Source organism: Parasteatoda tepidariorum, chromosome 7, assembly GCF_982258835.1.
Source record: "Parasteatoda tepidariorum strain Cologne lab strain chromosome 7, Ptep-v5.0, whole genome shotgun sequence".
In the NCBI taxonomy this organism is placed as follows: Eukaryota; Metazoa; Arthropoda; class Arachnida; order Araneae; family Theridiidae; genus Parasteatoda; species Parasteatoda tepidariorum.
In genome coordinates, this window is record NC_141761.1 from 15,237,170 (window position 1) to 15,260,328 (window position 23,159).

At 29.1% G+C, this 23,159-nt stretch overlaps 1 protein-coding gene across 1 annotated transcript in view; it reads left to right on the forward strand.

Moving 5' to 3' along the window:
* Window positions 1-23,159, forward strand: part of LOC122272569 (AP-4 complex subunit mu-1-like) — a 31,294-nt gene that overhangs the window by 4,697 nt on the left and 3,438 nt on the right. The window contains exons 4-7 of the mRNA XM_087167389.1: window positions 1,607-1,701; window positions 6,865-6,953; window positions 9,853-9,951; window positions 15,807-15,862. Coding sequence (XP_087023515.1) covers window positions 1,607-1,701; window positions 6,865-6,953; window positions 9,853-9,951; window positions 15,807-15,810 — 287 coding nt within the window. The 3' untranslated portion in view covers window positions 15,811-15,862. The remainder of the gene's footprint in view (window positions 1-1,606; window positions 1,702-6,864; window positions 6,954-9,852; window positions 9,952-15,806; window positions 15,863-23,159) is intronic.

Here is a 23,159-nt window from a genome sequence, read left to right on the forward strand (position 1 = left end):
TTTATAAGTTTTATGTAAGGGCTAGGCTCGGTATTGTTATGTTTTCACATGGCTAATTACCTTTAACTTCTTCATAAAGATAGACCCTGGTCATTAGATCTATGGATAAAGCAAGAAAATGTTTATTGTTCTCCATAGATCTGTGCTAAAATTATTAAATAAAAAATTATCTGTTCTACTATTTAAATAACTATATATAAATTTCATTTTTATATTCAAATAATATTTTTCTGTTAATTTTTTCTCTCTTGGAAATTTTAATGAAAATATATGAAAAATTAAGTCTGATTTTATTTGAGATTGCTTATTATTAACCTTTCATTATTTTTCTTATCTACATGGGCACATCTTTTCATTGAGTCATAGATTTATTCAGATCCACGAAACTGTGGATTAGATTCACAATTCTCTATTTCATTATTTTTTTTATTAACTTTTTTTCCCTATTTATTCTCAGTTTCTATAGTTTCCTTCTTGACGCTAAGGTCGCTGACCAGACTTAGATCAAATTGATATTTATTTGAAAGTCTTACTTGAATGTAATATTAAAAAGCTAAATCAGTTTATTGACATTAAAACTTGCTCAATATTTAATCAAAAATAGCAATAATTTTGTTTTTAAGATACTTAAATTATGAATTAAAATGGTAGTTAACATTTAAACAAAATTTTAATGAAGAATAAATATTGATACTACATGTATTTAAATCGTATAGTTAAGTGTGGAGAAAAAGTATTTCTTTATTCAAACTTTTTTGGTTATTATTATTTCTCTATTTATTTTTTTTCCTATTTATTCTTTGTTTCTATTTAGTTTCATTCTTGCTACTAAGGCCACTGTACAGGTCAGAATTAGATCAAAATGATTATATGTATTTGAAAATTTTACTTTGATGTATTACTTAAGAGCTCAATATTTAATTAAAAAAAGTACTAATTGTGTTTTAATGATACTCAAAGTATGAATTAAAATAAGAGTAAACATTAAAACTAAATTTTAACGAAGAATAAGAAATAATACTACATGTATTTATTCTTATAGTTAAAAAGTATTAGCACATTAGTAAATATCAAAGAAAACATATTTCTTTAAAATTCAATTTGTTTTTAATTTCATATGTATATATATATATATATATATATAGCACAACAAATAAATACAAAAAGGATAAAGAGAAAAACGAAGAAAATCAAGTAAAATCAATAAGTTTTATTTAATGTGCATTAGCTGTAAGTATATAGAACTCATAAAATAAGTTCAAAATGTATAGAAAACAAGTAAAAAATGCTAAGGCTAATGAACAAAGATGAAATAATGAAAAAAGAGAAGAAAAAAATAATTGAAAATAAAATAAAAAATTAATGAAAATCCGAAAAGAAAAGATATAAGCTTTTCATTAGCTCACAAGTATAGACAATACAATATTAGAAAGCACTCCTTTTTTGTGGATATAATCGTGTGAGCTGATGAAAAGATTATATCTTGTATTTTCCGGATTTTAATAATTATGTTTCCCTTTTTTTCGGATTTTTTACTTATTTATTCTTAATTATTTTTTTTTATTTTTTCATTATTCTCTCTATATATATTTAATTTCTGTTGTAGCACTGATTTTTGGACAACATCATTTTAGCAGTTGCGTCGATGACAAAAACTTTGAGAAACACAGATGTTTTGTTGTAACACAGTCCCAAGGTGAGGTTAGTAAGTTTTATGTTCCATATTGTTTTTAATTATTTTTGTTACTGTGTGCAAACTATTATTATATTCTTTGTTTTAACTAATATTCTTCTAAATAAGGAAAAATATTTAAGCTGTTTACTTCATTATTTCTTTTGATAAAACATTTTTGTTTGGTTTTTATTTGAAAGCTTTAGTTTATTTACAATTTTTTTAATATTCGTATATCCCACTTTTCATCAAAGTGATTTTTAACCCAACACTTGCAACTTTTTAGTGTTCACGTTTCACAATTTTTGCAACTGCTCTTAAACTTTTTTTGCATTGAACATGTTATCAAGCACGTAAAAAGGTAAATAAAATAAATAAATTAGTGGTTCCCCAATTGATTCTGTTTCACATAACATTTTTAGTGTTCTAAAGCAGACAAAAATCCCCAAGTTTATTCTATCTAACACATTCTTTCTCTTCATGTGTTTCCATTTTTGCAAAAAGACAAAATTATTTTCTGAGCTTTAGAATACCACAACTGTTTAACCCCACCTTTTTTCCCCATATTGACAGTTAGGGTGAGACGATGGTTGACATTGCTGACAACTCCGCTCCTCACTTTGGTGAGCTTTGGACGCGATGAGAACATGTCGATCTTGGCAGAAACTTCCACTTTGATTTGAACACGCCTACTTTTATGGATTCCTCATTAAACAGTTGACTTGCCACTTGTGATTGCGACATTAATCACCTCCTCGCGTTGTTGCTACTCAGTCTCGATCACACATAACGTTGGCCTGAACTGCTGATGGCAACACATGAGCGACCTCGATCGTGAACTTAATACAGCTCTCACGATCAACACTCAAAAGTATGGTGATCTTAATACAGCTCTCCCGACTTCTCATAAAACAGCAATGAATCTACTAGTGGTATCCATTCATTGAATTCTATCACAGAAAAAATTCTGGTGGGGGTGTACTGTAGTGTATCTACCACTACAAAAAATACAATTTTAATTCACTAATATATAACATGTTAACTCTATACTATGTTGGGGTACCTTTTCATAAATGAAAGTTGGCATTGTCGATAACTACTGTCCCCACTTTTTTTTTATTTAAAATTCTTAGTTTATTTACTATTTTCATAATATTAATTTTTATAATAATAAATTCCTAATTATTTACATACAACTCCTGTTTATACTTGATTCAAAATGTTAGATTAGGAAATATCGACATCCATTACTTGCTATTTCTTATGATAGTTTTTAATTTTTTTTCATTTAAAGGTTTCTACTTTATTTACTGATTTCATAACTTGAATATACTGTAAATTCTTGGGATCCTACCAGGGAATTTGTGGAGTCAAAGTTGATTTTCCTGAAAAAAATCTAAATCTAGAATAGGAGATTCCTCAAGCTTTAGGAATCTAGTTTCCGAAGAAACAGGGATTTACCGCTAAACAAAAGATAAGACATTTAAAAGAGGGTTGAGTTTCAGATTTAACCAATCATCAACGGGTTTTAGTGTGTAGTGCGTGGCCAGAAGGAATAGATTCTAATACAAAATACAGAGTGTAAATATTGATCAATTCTGATATTTTCCAGATTTTTTTTTAACAGAAATTTGAAAGCGCAATAATGAAATTCATTTGTGAAAGTAATATTTGTTTCAGAAATATAATTATTTTAAATTGTCTTTATATTAATATATCATGAAGATTAATTTTACATTAATTACCGAATTTATTTAAATGTAAAACGTATTCTATTTTTTATGTTGGAAAACAAAATATTAAGGACTGCTAAAGCATACTATGTGTTTTTAAATGATGATGATATGATTCAATTTAATTTAATACTTGTGGCTTCCAAAATTTTATGCTTACTCTTTGTTGTGTGTTATAACTCATCCATAAAATATGATTAATCAAGAAGCCAATGATACATACAAGTGTATTTAAAGAAAAAAGTTTCGGTTGAAATTGTTATTTTTTTTCTTCAGTAGAAAATCAGTTTGAATTTAATTTGATATTGGTTTTATTTTTGTTACATTATGTACACAAAACTAAAAATATTCCAAAGTAAACTTCAAATTGAAATATAAAAATTTCGATATGATTTTAATATTCTTTGTTAGAAATAATATTCTCTGTTAGAAGTTGTATTTAATTTGAATTAAGCTGTTTTTATAATAGGAATGTGACGTGAGGAATAATAAGATAGATTTAATTTTATTTTCACATCTAATAAATTAAATGTTAAGAAAGAAAGTATATTTAAATTAATAACAAACAATATTTCTACAGCCAATGAATAATATTTAAATGTACTAAAATGCTGAAGCTTTCATGAAATTCAAAATATAGCATACTTAGTTACATAAACTATTAAATATTTTTGAGAATACCATTTATAGTTTCAACTTATTTTTAGTTTATTTGATTACACAATTGATGGTTTCTACATCAGTGTGTTAAAAATCAATTTTACTTAGGGAATATTTTTTTTAAAAGAAATTTCTATCTATTTATATATTTTTTTCTATGTTTTATATATTTTTTTCTTATATTTTATAATATATTTCTTCTATTTTTTACTGGATTTTGAGACCCTACCCCTTGCTTGCACCGATTCACAGTCATAATTCTTTTTCTTTGCTTAAAAGTCAGTATACATTATTACTTTTCATTATCAAAGGAAAAAAGATCATCTCTGTTTATGAAATATGTAGTTATTGCAATGATATGTATTAATATAATGATATCTCAATCGCAACAATTAGCTGCATATGAAAATTTCAACTGTACTAGAAAAAAAATATTTAATCTTAATAATACTAAATGTGCAACACAATCAAAAACAGGAAAATATAAGTTATTTTACTTATTAACATAATGTAATGAAAACCTTCAGTTCAAAAACTTCAGTTCGAATTTAAAGTTTTTTTTATGTCTCTTGAATCTTTAATATTTTTAAACATTTTAATATCAAACGTTAAGATTTATTTCTGGCAACATCTAACTTTAATTTTTTTTATTTATTCAATTTTTTTTTTTTTGTTTATGATATCAGGCACGGTGCAGGCTATAATCTGAAGATCTTGAAAGAGATAAATATATTTTTTACAATAATGAATAAATTATTATTAATAAAAACTAAAGAAAAAAAAAATTATTTTTTTTAAAAATATCCATTTATTTCAAACTTAAATATAATGTTATTTTTATGATAAAGACACTTTACAAATAACTTAAAAATGAAACGAGTCTCAAGGAAATGTGAGTTTAGATTTATTAAGAATCACTCTAAAATTTATGAAATTGTTTGTTTAATCGATTTAAAACTACATTAAACTTGAAAATCCATCTATTATAAGTTTTGTTCAAATGACTCTAAATTTTAATTAATCGTAATTTTTTTTGCAACTTAATAACATAAACTTGTTTTAAATAATTTATTTTTGTCTTCTAATTTAGATAATGAATTTAGATCCCGTTTACCTCCTTTTTTGATCCGTTGGAGCAATATCGCATAAAATTCACTTCACCAAACCATGGCTAAGCACCTAGTCCCGTTTTTCGGGTCTTCATCGTTTATTAAGCGTGGTAGGAATGCTATGTTATTATGGTCTTGATCAGATAACGTGGACAACACCTGATCTGGTATCCTTCTCTCTAAACTTTCGCATCACAATCTACATGGCACTGTTTGCCACAATAGATTTAACGTGAACCTTACTGTGTATTTACACTGGTTGTTTAGGCGGCTTCTAAAATTGAATTTCGCAAGTGAAGTGAGCAGCCAACGGCGCTACCACCATCGCTTTCATTTTAATATGCAATAGAGCCACGATGGCTGGTCGATACGAATTCCGCACCAGGCTTTCACCGACCACAGTGCTGAAGGTAAATATCCTTAGTGGTAGAGAGATCATGGGTTACAGTCCCTTTGCGGTCAGGCTAACTGTGGGAGGTTCTCGAGATCTTCTCCATGTAACGCAAATGTAGTAAAGTTCCGTCAAAAAGTCCTCCGTGTAGGCAAATTTCTCTCAATATTTGATCCAGGAGTTCCCTTGTCTTCTGGATTGAGTTCAAAATTACTACGCAACAAATTAAAAGGCTACGGAGTTGAACATTAGAAGTCATAAACCCAAAAATTGGGTCGGATATTCAAAGACGGTTATAAAATAAAATATGCCAATAACATAAAATTTGTATTAAAAAGTTTATGGAGTCACATTAACTCAACTGTATGTAATTAGTAAATTATTTGTATGTTATTTTAATAATTTTTTTGCTTCCTTTGATCCTTTTATTACATCGCTGATTATTCGCAGCTTTCAATTCCTTATTGTTTCTTTCATTTTTCCAAAGGATTTGATTAACAGCCTGTTCTTTTTCAGATTTTTTATGTTAATGTGATAGATACACAACTTACTGCTTTTTTTTTAGCTTTCTTTAATATTTTTTTAGTGTTTTTAAGATTTTGTATAAAGATTTTAGTTTTAAAATTTCACAAAAAACATGGAGATTTCTTGGTATTTTTTTGTTAGAGTCAATAGATGGATATTTAGGTATCAAAGAAAAATAAGTGAAATTCGATTTTGCTAACATTAAATATTTTAGTCATCTGTATATCCAAAATAATTATTTCTTTCTTAATAAAAAGAGATATTAAAAATTATGTACAACGCAGTTAAATACTACAATTCCGAAGGACAGTTGTGAAGTGCAGCAGAAATTCCATAAAAAAAATTGAAACCAATAGAAAATTTAAAAGAAGAAAACAATGAAAATTACGAAATTGATGAAAAATATAAAAATGTCATTTTTATATTTTTAATTGTTTTCTTCTTTTAAATTTTCTATTTGTTTCTTATTCCTTTTTGGTCTTAACCCAATTTTGAAAATTTAGTTTTGTAAAAAAGAGTTTCATCTATAATACTATCTTTCCTTAAAAGATTATACATTCTACCTTTAATGTTATAAACATATAGCTAATGGTGATTTTACTTTTTACCTTTTACTTCTTTGAAGCTTCTTTAATCGACTTAAATTATAATCTTAGAAATTATGGTATTTTCTAGTTATATTGCATTTTTTAGATATCCTGTCTTTTAGGTGATGATAATATGTAATGGTATATATACGTTTGAAAATGTTAATGATTATTAATTGTTTTTCAGGTCAAAGCAATAACTTATTATTCCACGACTAGTGCATCATTTGTGCCATTTAGACTGCTTTCTATTGTTGAAGATGTGGATAAAAACAGGTGACTTTCTTTTTTCTAAACTGCTGAGTATTATTAAATTTGTTATTTAGAGGAGTTTTTTAAAATATCAGTTTTTTTTAAATTTTAATTTAAAATTCCGTTTGTAATAGCATTGCCTTTTTTATAATAATTATAATCTAAACTGATTATTCATTTTAAATCCAAAAAAAGAACACGCATTTTATAACTATTTTTGTTTTTGCAAGTTAAATTTTTTATTAACTTGTATTAACTATTAATTTTTTAATAACTTGCAAGCTAACTTAGGAAACTTCAGCCTATTTTAGAGCTTAGCAAATATGCCAATTGTAGCATAATTTACAATGCATGTCAATTTTTTTTTATAATTTATATTAAGGGTTAATATTATGGATGTAAAAATAGTCTAGTGACTGATGTTTGATATTTTTCTTAATATAACTATGCAGAATTCACATTGATTTTATGATCTTTTATTTCTTTTTCATATTATTCTATAACTTCAACTATATTGCAATACAATGCAATGCAAAAAACAGTTGTTTTTTTTTGGAAAATTGAATAAAGTAAAATAAGGATTTTTTTTAAAGAAATATTTATAAAATTAGCTGTATTTTTTCATTATGTATTTTACTAGCAATAGGTAGGATAAATAATTTATTATTGATAATTCTTCTATTAAGTGGTTTATATGTATGAAAAAAAACTACAGCCTGTTTTCCAAACTGCCTGGTTCACAGATCCTACTAAATATTTAAAATATCCAAGTCGAATCTCATAAAATTCAAGATCAAATATTCCTTAAAACATTTATATAACATCCAAAATGGACTACTATACACACCACTAACTTCACAGTTAACTCACTGAGTAAAATATTATTCATTTTATTAATGGCAGGTAAGTTTTTACCTGACAAAAGAATTAAATTAGTAGGAACAAGCAAAATACAATTGTATTTTGCAGAAGCTTTTCCTCAACTCAGGTTTACAAATTACAATCAACCTGTAGTTACTCTTATTATTATTGACTGAAAGAAATTTTTGAATGTACATGACAGCAATAAATAATATTTATTCTGAAATCTATTAACAATAAGAAATTCTTTTTAATTCATTATTTTGGTTTTATCACAAGTTTTCATTGCAATATTTTTTAAATACAGTCAGACTTCTTTTTAAAGAACTTCCCTTTTGCGAATTTCTCTATTTTGCGATTTTTTTTCTTCAAGAAAATGAGAACATTTTACAAATTTCATGGTAAAATAACTTTCTAATCGAAGTGAATTTTCTATTTAGCAAACTTTTCTTTGAGATCCTCATGGTTGAAATGTTCTGAAATATTTCCCAAAATATTACAGAACATTTCAAACTTGTTGACTCATTTTGTGAAGGAAATGACCTTGATTTGATTTTTTAAGCCACTCAACTTTTAAAGAAAGCAGTAAAATCCCTTTCCCTTTTTGCTTACATTTCAAAGAAAACTGAGATGAAATTAACGGATTTTATCAATAGCAATTAAACTTAAGAACGCATGTGGTGATGTATGCTTAAAATTACTTTTATACTAAATGCAGCTATAATTTTATACATAAATTTAGCATTTTTTTAGTTGAAAATGTATGTAGCATGTACTGGATAATGTTTTGCTCTGTTCTTGCTTTCCATGCAGATTTCTTTTATGCTTAAGATTTATAAAATAAATAGTAGATACTAGTTTACAAGATAAAGGTGTATCAATTTATATTTTAATTATGTCTAGCGTTATTGAATTTGTAACGTGTTTTGTGTTTAACTATTTCAAAAGGTGATTTTCTATTTACGTAATTTTCCTTGTAACAAATTTATTCTCGGGATTTAGTGACTTCGTTAAATGGAGGTCCGACTGCAATGTAATGATAGTACATACTGATTATGCTTGTCAACCCTTTCAGATTGCTTCGCTATTTGAGCTGATTTTACTCGCTCATTAAATACTAGTTCTTTAGAGTACTTTTTTCAAAGTGTAAATTCTTTCTTAGAAATTTTGTAAAACCTTTGATTTCAAACTACTTGGTATACTACTTAGTAGTACTGAAATACTACCAAGTGGTTTTTAGAAAAACTACTACTTGGAAATTAGATTTGGACTGGATAATTCATTGAATTTTTCTATGTACACAAAAATATAAATTCATTGTTTGGAGTTGCAGCAGTTTAATATATTGGACACCATATGGCAGTGATGAATGCCTCAGCTCATAAATTAAATTAGACAGTGTGACTCTTGTGTGCTACACTGCAATGGTGCCATTGCCTGTGTGAACTATTCATAATAACTACATTAATAAAATTGCTCTATACTTGTACTTGACGTATTACAGTCCTGTATTCCGACATAAACTTGTTAAATGTAGTAGTAATAAAATCCAAAGAAAAATGCTTGAAAAGTTTTAAAATATATATGTATACATAGATGATGGGTTTTTTGTTCTTTTGCTATTTTATTAGAATACTTCTCTTTCGTGTACAAACTATTAAGTGATCTGCATAAATTATGGAGCATCATGAAAACAAAAAGAATAGTCTGAATTACAGTGTATCCTGTGTAGATTAAAAAACATAATCAAATACAAAATATAGCTCAACTTGTTGGTTTACATGGACAGTTAGTTTTTAATTTCTGCCTAACTCATAGATCAGTTTTTTTCAGCGTTTCGTTGTCAATGCGAAAAAATAAGTTTCATAAACTTAGTGATAACATACATATAGTGTTTTAAATAAATTCTTTCTGTTGCACAAGAAAAATTACTTTTGATAACTAAAAAAGCATTAATTTTTTAAAATTGGTTAATCTGATGTTTATTCAATTCATTTTAAATTAATTAATGCTGAAAAAATATATTTGAAATTGTCAGCATACTAATAATTTCTTTCTATAGGGATTGTGATTCAACTCTACAATCATCTTGTAATTTGCCATCTAACATAGAAGCATTGAATGTTGTACTACATATACCCGTGCCATCTACTACTATAAAGTACTTATTTGTTAAATATTATAATCTAGACTTTATTTTATAATCCAATAACATCAATTGTACTTTCAAAAGGAACATATATCTTTGTTTTTCCTCCTGATTATTTTATTTTCCTGATTAAGTTAAAATAATTTATTTTTCCACCATCCTAAAGTTTTTTTTTTTGTTTGAAAAAATTTCAATAATTTACTCTTTTAAGTTAAGTTTACTCTTTTAAGTTTTAACAATTACAAATCTAAAGCATATATGCAATATGCTATTAAAATCCCATATTTTTAATACAATATTATTTATTACAATAACTGAATCTCAAAATGAAAACTCACATTTATTAATCTCTTTTTGAAAAGTCCGATTCGAGTGATTTTGTCGTCAATTTTTTTTTTTTTTTGGTAGTTACTGCAACTGATTTCAGAATTTTTTCTAATGCTATGATTTACAAAATGGGAAAAAGGAAATAATTAGTGTGTTTTCCACCTATAAAATACTAGAATATCAGCAAAAATATTATAAATGTTCAAATAAAAAAGTTATATAATTTAATTTTTAATGGAAGTTTTTTTTTTGTAGTTGATGATTTTGTTACTTTAAATTAGTAACAGGTATATTTTTTATTTTCAAAACTATCTTGCAGAAAGATATTAGTATGAAGGAGACATGTTGCAGAAAGCCCCCAAAAAATTTCTGCTTCAGGGGTTTACTTATTGATGAAGACATTTATTTTTTATGTGTGGTGGGCTTATAATTTATTTTTAAAAACTTGATTATAAATTTACAAAAAAATTTCACTATCTGAGGCAATTTTAGTATTTAAAGCGAAAAATATTTGGTTATTGGTGCTTTTGCACATTTCTTCCCCTCCCATCTTTATTCAGAAAATAATTGCACGAGGAATCTATTAAGGCATAAAATCTATTGCAGTGGTCGGAAGCAACGCACTATACGTAGAGAAACTACTGTAGTCACGGCTTTTCTTCGTAGTTTGTAGTGCAGTGGGCTACTTTTTTACAAAAGTGTGTAGTGACATGGTGCATAGCGTTTTTAAAAAGTACTTGAAGGTGCTTATTTTCGATTTTCGTTACTTAAAAGCCCTTAAAGGTGCTTTTGTCATGGGGTGTTTTTAAAAAGTGCTTAACTTTCCCTTTTCGAAAATGAAATTTTTTCTCTTCTTTACCATGTTGATTTTCATCAAGTATGCGAAATCATGGTTTTCACGTTCAACGTTTTTACAATTCATTTAACCAATACGGCGAACCATCAATCCATAGCTTATGAAAGCGCCAATCATTTTACAGGTTTGATATAATACTTGAGGGTCCGCATGTGCTGGGATCGGTGAGATTATTGCAATCTCGTTTGCAACTCTGCTGCATTTTGCAAGATATTTTCAATTTCAGACTTCATTTTCCACCATCAGCAATGATTGCATAGAATCGATATTTTCCGATGCATCGATTTATCACCCAGTCCTAGTGAGTAGTGTGATGCAAACAAAAACAGTAGTTTGTAGCGATTCCTGGCAACTAGTTTTAACACTAGATTGCCCAAGGAAGTCATTTTGACTGCTTTCTAATTTCAATTAGAAAAACAATGATGTATAACATGACACCATTTCTTTGGATTTTGTGCAACATATAACTTTTTTTATTGTTAAAACCTCTAATAACTTGTTATGTAACTGTAAATAATATAAAAAATATTAAAAATTAATTTTAAACAAATTTCTTTACACATTTATTCTTTTACAATCCAGTCGTTTTGACTGCTTTTGGGCAATATAGGTGTTTATACTAAGTTTCCGTCTTTCTACTGTTAACGGTAGTGTAAAAGAAACATGGTTCTAAAGCATTTAATTTTTCGAATTTGATGGATGCAAATCTTCGCGGGTCCATCAATGGATGCAATGAAATTGACCCTGTGGCTGACGCTGAGCGTTTGCATAGATTTAAACTAGCCACTACAAAAAATAGATAATTAATCACTTTGATAATTAATTACAACTTTATAAGCGAATGCACACTCGTAAAGAATTAATAATATTTTAAACAAATGGAATATATTTTCAATGCACTTAATTTCTCAGATGAAATAAAATAGCCTAGAACAATTAAAAATCTGATAATTTCGAATAAGTGTTTGATAATTTCGCATTTCTTAAATTAAATATTCGCTGTCGGAAAAGGCATAAAATATTGAAAACTAAACGAACAAATTCAAAAAAAAAAATTGTTTCGGAATAACAAACTCGCTTTTGTAAACTTGAATAAATATTTCTTCAATATATTTTCTGATATTTAATGTAAGCCAATTTCTTATTCAAAATCATTTTAAACTTCGATGTAAATTATGTTCTCGATCAAAGTCCGTCTCCTTTCAAGAAGTGAAGTAGTCACTTCACTTTAAAAAAGTATTTGCAGGTGTAGTTAATTACATTTGTAACAAAGCAGCTGCAGTTGTAGTAAACTACAAAAATAATGTAATCTTTTCGACCACTGGATTTGCCCGAAGTTCAATTTTTTTTAAAGTTTACTTCTCAATAAATATTCTAGAACACTTTTAGTTCTTATTCTAATTACAATAGAAACATTTTTTTAAAAACTCTTGGCTTCTTTTCAACGTTTCTAACTCTTTCTTTTGCTAGCTTTTTTTTTTTGCTCAAAATGGTAAATTTCTACAGGCAAGAAAATTTTTTTGAAGAGCACAATCTCTTTTGTATTCATTTATTTATTTCATTTGAGAAAATTAAGTTTATTTTAGGATGTTTCTGCAGGGATATAACCCATAAAATATTTGAGAAATATATTCAAATTAATGTTTTCAAAATACCACTTCGTTAAGTTAATGAAGAGTGAAAACTAATTACTATAGAACATAACAATTTTCATTAAAAAATATAGCAATTTTCTGAAAATTTATAAAATATGGTTTGAATTGCTGTAAAGATTATAGACTATCGTTTGCCTCCCCCCATAGCCCATCAGAAATATCAGTTTGCTTGACTGCTCAAGACAATGTCCTAAACAAGTTTTATCTGCTTTCTGTCCAAATTCACCCAGTATCCTTAAAAAGGATTCTAAAGAATATCAAACAGGACGTCCTTCTCTGACGTTATAGCGGCACAGATCAGTGTACATGATTCGTAGCCTTTTTTTCCTAATACTTAATCCAGAAGTTCCCTCGTCTTCTGGATTGGGTTCAAAATTGCAAGGCAACGGAGTTGAATATTTGTAGTCGCAAGCCCGAAAATTGGGTCGGCTGTTTAACGAAGGTTGTAAAATAAAGTAAAATAAGTTATTCGCTAGCCCATTTGTGAAAAAAAGTTTTGCAAAAGTTTTTTAACTATATTTTCACCTGGAAACAAGTTCTTTTTTTTTCAGAACGCTATTACATTGGAAGAAATTATTAGTGCATTCTAATCCGAAATAAGTTCTTGTCAGATCATTCGACAAAAAAAAAAACAATTATGGCACGCCAAAAACAGGTTATAAATATTTTTTGTCCTGGATACCTCAAATTTGAATTTTGCCTTCTAAAGTTAGTCGTTATCCTTCTAGATATTTTCCCAGAATCAAAATCGTCGCTCATTGTAAAGGTTCGTTAGGTCATTTGCATTACTATAGAACACTTTCCAAGATAGGTTTTTATATATTTTATGACCTAGAAACCTACTGTTCCGGATCATAATCGCCAAAAAACATTAAAAAATTATCAAATTATCTTAAAAAAATAGCCAAAACAAGTTTGAAATAATTTATGACTTAGAAACAGCAATATTAAACCTTGCCTCAAAAAGTTATTTTCCTGTAAACATTTGTTACCCCTAGCAACCCACCAAAAGAGATTGAAATTAGACATAGCTTAGCTAGTTTGTGACCACGAAACAGAGGTTTGACAGTTTTTAGTTAACTTTTTAAAAATCGAATATTTTTAGAACAAAATTTTAAATTTTGCACCGCAGAGTTGGCCGTTTATGAGGATATCGTTTGCCTAGTCTTGCACTACAGTTATTCTAATTAGCCAACTTGCTGAAAAGTTATATTTATTTATTAATATTTTTTTTTTAAAAATTTGCAATGTTCAAGTGGCTATGCACTGGTCACTGAGATATCATTAGAAAGAATTAAATAATTGAGGTACAAACGCGCTTCTCCAGTCGAAGCTCACCGATTTCAAATCTTTTCTTACCTACTTGCCTCGGAGGTGAAGGCGGCCGGTGCATCATGTCGTTGATTTCAAAATGGTGGATCCCTAATTACGCACTGTTTGCTCATTGAAGAGAATTAAACAACCCGGCAAAAAACTTTCGTTAGCCCACCTATAAAAAGGGATAAAAAGCCACGTCAAAAACAGGTTCAACTGATTTTTGTCATTTAATTTAAATTCATTTCAAAATTTTTAATTCAAAATCAAAATTTAATTTTTTACATTTTTTTACAATAAATTTTAAAATGAACTATGTTAACTAATAAGTAAGTGCTTTAAATTGAAATATAAAATATTTAGCTCATTAAAGATTGTTTAATATTTCTTATAAAATTTGTAAATAAAGTTACGAAGACGAAGTAAAAAACACTTTATTAGCATTTTCAAAAAATAGAATTCCAATTCTTTCAAGGGTCTCCTGCGGGCTCCAAACTCTCAGTCCGACCCTGGGATCATGAGCAGGGCGACGTGCTGGTTTATAATTTAACATCCTTATATTAGAGTAACAAACATTTCCATCAGATTTTTTCAAAAATAAGTTTCAACTCCTTTTTATTATAACAACCGCGTCAGCTGTGGTGGCTCAGAAGATAGAAAGTTCTCATTCCAATGAGGTGAATCGGGTTCGAATCCCAGCAATGGCTGGTCGGTACGAATTCCACACCCGGCTCGCTCCAACCACAGTGGTAAGGTAAAATATCCTCAGTGGTAGACGGATCATGGATCAGAATACCCTTGCTGTCTTTCTAACCATGTGAGGTTTTGTGGTTTTCTTCTCCATGCAATACTAATGCTGTTGTATCCATCAGAAGGTTTTCCAGAGAGGCAAATTTCTCCCAATACTTGACCCAGGAGTCAAACATTAGGAGTCATAAACCCAAAATTGTGTAGTCCTTAACGACGATAAACGACGGTTATAAAAAAAAATTAACCAGCTGTTTTAATTTTCCATCAAACATTTACCATTAGTAGGGAATCATTAGTCTAACAAATATTGTTATCAAAAAGTTATGGCCAAAACATACTGTATCCAACTTGTAATAAACTTATTAATTTTAATGTCTGAGAGTTTTGATTTGAAGCAACATTTGAAATTATTCTGCGGTATGTTAATAAAAAAATCCTGATCCTGCTAGAATTTTTTCTCAGTCAACCTTTAGAAAAAGTTACGATCTTAATAGCTATTTTAGTGAATTATTTATCTGGAAAAAAAACGTGATCATAACAGACATATTGACAACTGGAAATTTGCTTAAAAAGAAAAACTACACAAACCTTTATGTCAGCTTGAATTTACATGCCTACCTTTAATAACAAATCGAATGCATGCATTGGGAGGGAAAGAAAAATTAAGAAACAATAATTATGTTTAATGGTTTTTAACTTATACTTAATGTTCAGTGCACATCTTAAGAAAATGATCAAACAAGCCTTATAAAAAACGTGAAAAACTTAAATCATCTCCTCAATGTTTCTTACCTGTGGTCTTCCTGTGCCAATAATTGTTTGCCTACACTAGTTTCGTGAATTGACAGTGTTGTACAGTTATTAAAACATTTTTATTTAATTTTGTATTTGAAATACTTATTAAAACATTGCTTATTGTTTACTTTGCACTTTTTGTTAATAAAAGTTGGGTCTTCATTTTTCAGGTAGGGAAGAGTTCCAACGTTATTTGATCTGTATTATTAGTGCTGTATATTTTGTGGTAAGAAATTTATTTTATTGTTTCAAAAAATATTTCTCCATGCTTTGACCAGTGGTCGAAAGTAGCGCACTAGAAGTAGTGAAACTACTGTAGTCGCAAGTTTTTTCGTAATTTATAGTGTAGTGTGCTACTTTTTTTAAAACAAAAGTAGTGCAGTGAGAAGTAGAACTGGGCGATGTTAAAGTTTTGGCATCGTGATCCACGCTAACATCGCGATGTTTCAGTACATTAATGTTTTATATTTTTTACGACATAAACTTGCAATTAGTAAGTTGCATTATTTTTTTAAATAAAGTTGCATTTTTTATAATTGTTTATCAATATTTAAAGACTTGGATATCTGCAAAATAGCGGGTTAAAGACAATAAACGGCTCGATTGATAGTTAAAAAAAATCAACAGGATTTGCACAACACTTCGATTCTCAGTTACATCCGGATTCATCGTGTTTGCAAAACGATGAGCAACGATGTAAAAAAATTGGAGAGAGATAACAATCTCTGCATACTTACGGAGGGAAATGCTCTTCGCGGGATCTTGGAGACATCAATGTACTGTCGGGAACAAACAAAGCACAACATCACGCTTGTAGACATTGATATGAACGATACATCGGGAAATATCGTACGCATATCTGAGAATGACAATTTCCGATGCTTCGAAAAATTGGAAATCTAAACATCGAATTTGCAATCTAGAATGCATTTTATGCTATGTAGATTTTCTTTTAATTAAAATATTCTTTGAGGGAGTACTTTGAAAAAGTATATTAAAAATATATTTAAATTTAAGATTTTTTTTTATTAAACAGAGAGTTATTGATAAGCTTTCAATCCTAAGTCAAAATTTTTGATGGTTTTCTATTGATTGACCAACATTAGATAACCATCAATAATTCCAACATGTTGATAGTTACCAACATAAGTAACCATCACCTCAATGTAGGATTGTTTTGTGATGGTCGAACATAAGAATAGCAACTTGTTTTGATGGTTTGTTGTTGTTAAACCATCGGAAATTTCCATAATAGTTTCTAGTAAATCAAATGTTAGAACGAATATAGACAACCATCGTCCGTAAGTAGGAATTCGAACCGATTTATGATAGTCCAGCATAAAAAAAATACCAAATTGGTTTGATGTTATATTCCTGAGAACCATCAAGAATTCCCATTAAACCATTATGGAATTGTATAGTTAGAACCAATATGAACCATCAAAGATCATCATGGGTTGTAGGTCCATGAGAGTCAAACCTCTCTTGATGGTTAACCTTCGCAGTCATAAAGTAGCATTTTCCATCATGGAATACGGAAAGTTTGTTGGGATATCAAAAACCATGAATGCATAATATTGGAGGACCATCAATTGATGTTCATCATGAATGATGTTCAAAATGTTATGATGGAAGCATCAAGAATTTTGACTTGGGTTGACTGCCGTGTTTTTTTCTGACTCTCAGCTTTTTGACCTGATATTTTCGAATTGTGTGCACTTTCAGAAGACCACCGTTTTCTACTTAAATAATCAAGGATTTTAAAATAATCTATTAAAATCGCAGAATAGGAAAAATATAAATTTTCAACCCACATCTTTTTATTTTAATTAATAATGAAAATTTTGATACACAATCTAATTTTAATGGTGATGAATTCAAGTCTATGTACTCATTTATTATTTTCACCCAATCCAGCAACAAATCATGTAGGCTGAATTTCGTAGTTTCACAACTATCGTTTCTTATGATTTTAAAAATGATTGGTTACTATCAATACGGTAATCATGAGCCGTGATGGCTCAGGGGATAGAGCGTTCGCCTTTCAATGAGGAACTGAGTTCGAATCCCAGCGAGGCCTGGTTGATACGAATTTCAGCTTGCACTGACCACAGTGCTGACATAAAATAGTCCTCAGTGTTAGACGAATCATGGGCTAGAGTCCCCTTGCCATTGGAATAATCATGGGTGCATTTCGTGGTTTTCCTCTCCACGTAATGCAAATGTAGATTAGTTCCAAGAAAAAGTCCTCCTTGAAGGCAAATTTCATTCAATACTTAAACCAGGAGTTTACTTGTCTTTTGGGTTCCATTCAAAATTACAAGACTACGGAGTTGAACATTAGTAGTCGTAAACCCAAAACTTGTGTCGGCTGTTTAACGACATTAATAAAATATACAGAAATCGGAGCCTCATTTGAAACCGAATTTAGTAAAAATTCATAGAAATCAAAACAATAAATTATTTTGTGCTTTTCTTCCTATTCAAAACTTTACTCACTTGTTCCTTTTTGGTCAATGTTATTAACCCCTTTTCAAAAAAGGAGGGGAAAAAGATAAGGAAACTGGGGAGTTGTCACTGTGTTTTTTGGAATTCTGGTTTCCTTAGATTAATTCCTTAACTGATCAAATCAACTTTCAAAAATATTCAGGTCGAACTTGCAATGTTTTATAGCTTTTACTAAATTTTCTCACACAAAGTGGCCTAAGACAGATTGATTCGAATATTTTGGGGGTACCAACATTGGTCCCACAGATTTCCTGCACTTATTGACATTAACTATGATACCTGTGCAGCTAAAAAATATATTTAAGTTGAAAACAGTTTTTACGCTGTTTTCATTTAAAACTTTGGACTACATACCTATTTAAATTCATAACAATGTATGTGTTACTGCGAAAGACCGATATTGGTGGTTGTTGGCTTCCACCGTTGAATGTTGACAACCTCTTACTCGCCTTGGTAAATGTTCGAAATATATTCTTAGGTCTAGTTAAGTGCCAGTGCCCGGAATGCATTTTCTAAACACTGATGTTTCTTCTAATCTATCCTCAGAAGACATTAAAATATCGTATAAATAATTACAATAATATTAACGAATATCAAATCGGATATAACAAATATTTCGGACATTCACCTAAGTAACTGTGCAATTGTTGACATTCACCGGTGAAAGCTGACATTCTTTTCATTTCAACGATAACAACTTCATTTTGAAAATAGTTTGTAAAAAAAGTAGTTGCAGTTAACTACATTTTATTTTATAACCGTCGTTGATCAGCTGACTCGATTTTTGGGTTTACGACTGCTAATGTTTAATTGCGGAACCTTGTAATTTTGAAACCAATACGGAAGACAAGGGAACTCCTGCATCAAATATTGGGAGAAATTTGCTTTCGTGGAGGATGCTTTGATGGAGCTAACTCGCATTTGAGTTACATGGGTAGGAAAACCACGAGAACCTTCCCCGGTTAGCCTGACGGCAAGGGGACTTAACCCATGATCCGTTTACCACTGAGGTAGGTTTTCACCAGTGAAAGTTGACATACTTTTAATTTCGGTCACTCACAGTAATAGTATATGCAATCCAAATTTGATTTGAAAGATCATTTGTTTTATTTAGCAATAAATGTTTAAAAAAAATTTTTGTTTTTGCGCATCAGTTTTTCAAAGTTGCAATGCATCATTCATTGGAAAATTTATGCCATACATTTTCTTTTTTATTTGTTGCTTAACTGTACAGGTCAGCATTTTGTTTACCTGTATAGTTGATTGAGTAAAAACGAGTTTAAAAAATTCTTTGGGTTAAGTTTAAGCGACATTTAAAGCTGTTTCAACTGTCTAAGGTTGAGAGAAAATAAGTAAATATTTTTTAAACAGAATAAAGTGGTTACTGGTACTAATTTTATTAGTACTCATTAAATTAAAGACTAACAAATTTAATTTTTTTATATTTTTGCAATAAATTCTAAAATGAACTATGTTGACTAATAAGTAAGTGCTTTAAATTTATATTATTAAATATTTAGCTCTTTAAAGAATGTTTAATATTTCTTATAAATTTTGTAAATAAAGTTACGTAGGAGAAGTAAAAACGCTTTATTAACATTTTCAAAAAATAGAATTCCAATTCTTTCAAGGGGCTCCTGTGGGCCCCAAACTCTCAGTCCGACCCTGGGATCATGAACAGGGCGGCATGCTGGTTTATAATTTAACATCCTTATGTTAGAGTAACAATCTTTTTCATCAGATTTAGTCAAAAGTAAGTTTCAATTCATTTTTTTCATAACAACCACATTAGTTGTTGTGGGTCAGAAGATCTCGCCTTCCAATGAGTTGAATCTGATTCGAATAACAGCAATGGCTGGTTGAGCCATTGCTGTTATTCGAAGGTTGGTACGAATTGCGCATCCAGAACGCTCTAATTAAGGTGCTGACGTAAAATATACTCTGTGGTAGACGGATCAGGGATCAGAATTCCCTTGAGGTAATTCTAACTGTGGGAAGTTTTCGTGGTTTTCCTCTCCATGCAACTCGAATGCTGGTTAGTTCCATCAGGTAGTCCTCCACGAAGGCAAATTTCTCCCAATACTTGATCCAGGAGTTCCTTTCTGGATTGGGCTCCAAATTGCAAAGCTACGGAGTTGAGCATTAGTAGTGGTAAACCAAAAATTGAGTTGTCTGTACAACGACGGTTATATATAAAAAAAAAAACTACGTGTTTTGATTTTCATTCAAACATTAACTATTAGTAGGGAATCATTAGCCTATCAAAAATATTTGCTAATCTCGAACGTCAAAAAAAGTTATGGCCAAAACATTCAGTATTTAACGTGGGATACATTTATTAATTTTAATAACTAAGAGTTTTGATTTGAAGCAACATTTGAAATTATTCTACGGTATGCATCGAAGAATATCGTGATCCTGCTCGAATTTTTTCACAGTCAACAATTAGAAAAGGTTGCAATAAACAAAAACTGTTAAAGAATTCTTTATGTAAAAAACAAGAGATCATATTAGACATATTGACAACTGGAAATTTACTTAAAAAGAAAAACTACGCAAACTTTTATGTCAGCTTGTCTTTACATGCCTACCTTTAATTTTAAATAGAAGCCATGCATTGGTAAAGAAAGAAAAACTAAAAGGGAATAATTATGTTTAACTTATACTTAACGTCAGTGTATATCTTAAATAAATGATCAGAAGCAAGTCGTATAAAAAAATGAAAAACTTATGTCATCTCCTCAATGTTTCTTAGCTGTGCCGGTTATCTATTGCCTACATTAGTTTTGTGAATTAAAAGTGTTGTAAAATTATTAATACATTTTTATTACCCCTTGGCAAAATGGATATTGGTTTGCGTTTCATGGCATGCGCACATTATTTGGACGCCATCACACTTTTCAACTGTGATGTGCACTTCAACTGTGTCCTTATTGCATACATTGCTATGGCAACGGCTGCTGTTTGATATTGGCAATGGCTTATTGCATACATTGCTATGGCAACGGCTGCTGTTTGAAATTTTTTTTAGAATTCATTTTTTCTTATAATTTTTACCAGCAGTCAATCTTAATGTATTTACATAATAATAACTTAAAGTATTTTTAGATTTTTTTTTATTAACAACTTATAATTACTGTCTTGACGGTGATTTTAGTGTAAATATGAATACTGAAGAAGGAAAAGTATATTGTGAAGTCTTGAAACAAGTACATAGGCAGGATTTGAAAACCAATTCGGCGACAAACATCAATTGCAGGGTGCGTACAGACTCCTTATACTCCTTAGAAACTCCTTGGAAATAAAAAAGTCTCCAAGGAGTACTTGGAACTACTTAGATTTCAAAATTAGTCCTTAGAAACTCCTTAGATTATTGTGTTGCATAGATGAACTTACTAAGTACGCTGAGGAATTTCTGCTGTCCAAGCAGGGAAACTAAATTATATGACTTAGCTGTCAAAATCTAATAGTTTAATAAAAACTTTAAAGGAAAAAAATTTGAATTGCAAGAGTTAGAAGAAAAAAATAACAGCAAATAATTTAATTTTACATGTTACAAGCAAATTTAATTAATAATTTACTGTGATTTTTTTTTGTATAAAATGCCTTAGATTTTCTCATGTATTGAAATTTAAAAATATAAGATTGGTAGGTTTTTATGATAATATTTAACATCTGTACTTAAACAAGATATATTAAAATATTTGAAACTGGAAAATGTATTTATGTGTAAAAGTGATAACATTTATTTTTCTTGATGAAGTTTGACAAAGTCAAAATTTATTTCAAAAGGGCTAGAAAAAAATATGCAAACTACACATTTTTGCGAGTTCTTTATAATAACTGCTTTTTAATATTAAAAAAAACTGTCTAGTTATCTTTTACACAAAGTTTTTTAATTTTTGATAAGTCTTGGAAATTGGATATTCCTTGGAAAAATTATTTATCAATGGCTGAAATTTATAAATTGATTAATAACAATTAATGATTAAACTCAAAAGTTATTGAAAGATGACTGTGATATTTTATAGTGTGATTTTTTCTGCGCTAGATCTCTTAAAATAAAATTTACTAAAAGGTTTCATGTTTGAAAATGTTTTACATTTATCAGAATTTTATACGTATCATCAAAGCAAATAGCGAACAAAATAATTATCTGACAATAATCATGCATTTATTATAATGTAGCTTTTTTTGTTTGGAGGGGGGCGAGAAGAAGCGTGTTTAAACATTATAATTTCAGCTCTCGTTGAATCTATATTATAATTTAAGTGCAGTGATCTCCAAACAATAATATTAATAATTACACATTGTACCTTGTACTTGTTTTTCATTGCAGCTAATTTTTTTTATTATTTAACCTTTAATTTAAATCTGTATATTTTGTTACATTGATAAAAAAGTTGTGCTACTTTGCTGAAAAAGTAGTATTTATGAAAGTATTAATATTATTATTCTCTTATTATATGATGTATTAATTTATCAGAGCTTTGATTTAAATTCGATGCTAAGTTCATGGTGTGTAGCCTTTTAGCAAAGTGCTTGAAGGTGCTTTTTTTATTGAGTGTTAAGAAGTGCTTAATATTTCATTTTCGAAAATAATATTTTTTCTCCTTTTTTACCATGAAAATTTTCACTGCATAATATGCAAAAGCGTGCTTTTCACATTGATCTATTCAAAGTTTTCACCATTCATTCAACTTCAATCCATTTCGGCATACCATCGGTCCATAGCGTATGAAAGCTCCAATCATTTTACAAGTTTGGTGAAATATGTACTTTGAAGTCCGCATGTGAATCTACTAAGCTGGGTTAATTGAGATTATTGCACTCTCAAGTGCAACTCTGCTGCATTTTGCAAGATATTGTCAATTTCAGGCTTCATTTTCCACTCTCTGATATCGAACCAAAAAATCTCTCGGATCATTTTATAATGGCTAATATAGTCAAGAAAAGAGTTCCTTATCTGGAACTAGTTATTTTATCATTATCATATAAAGTCTTTGAAAATTATT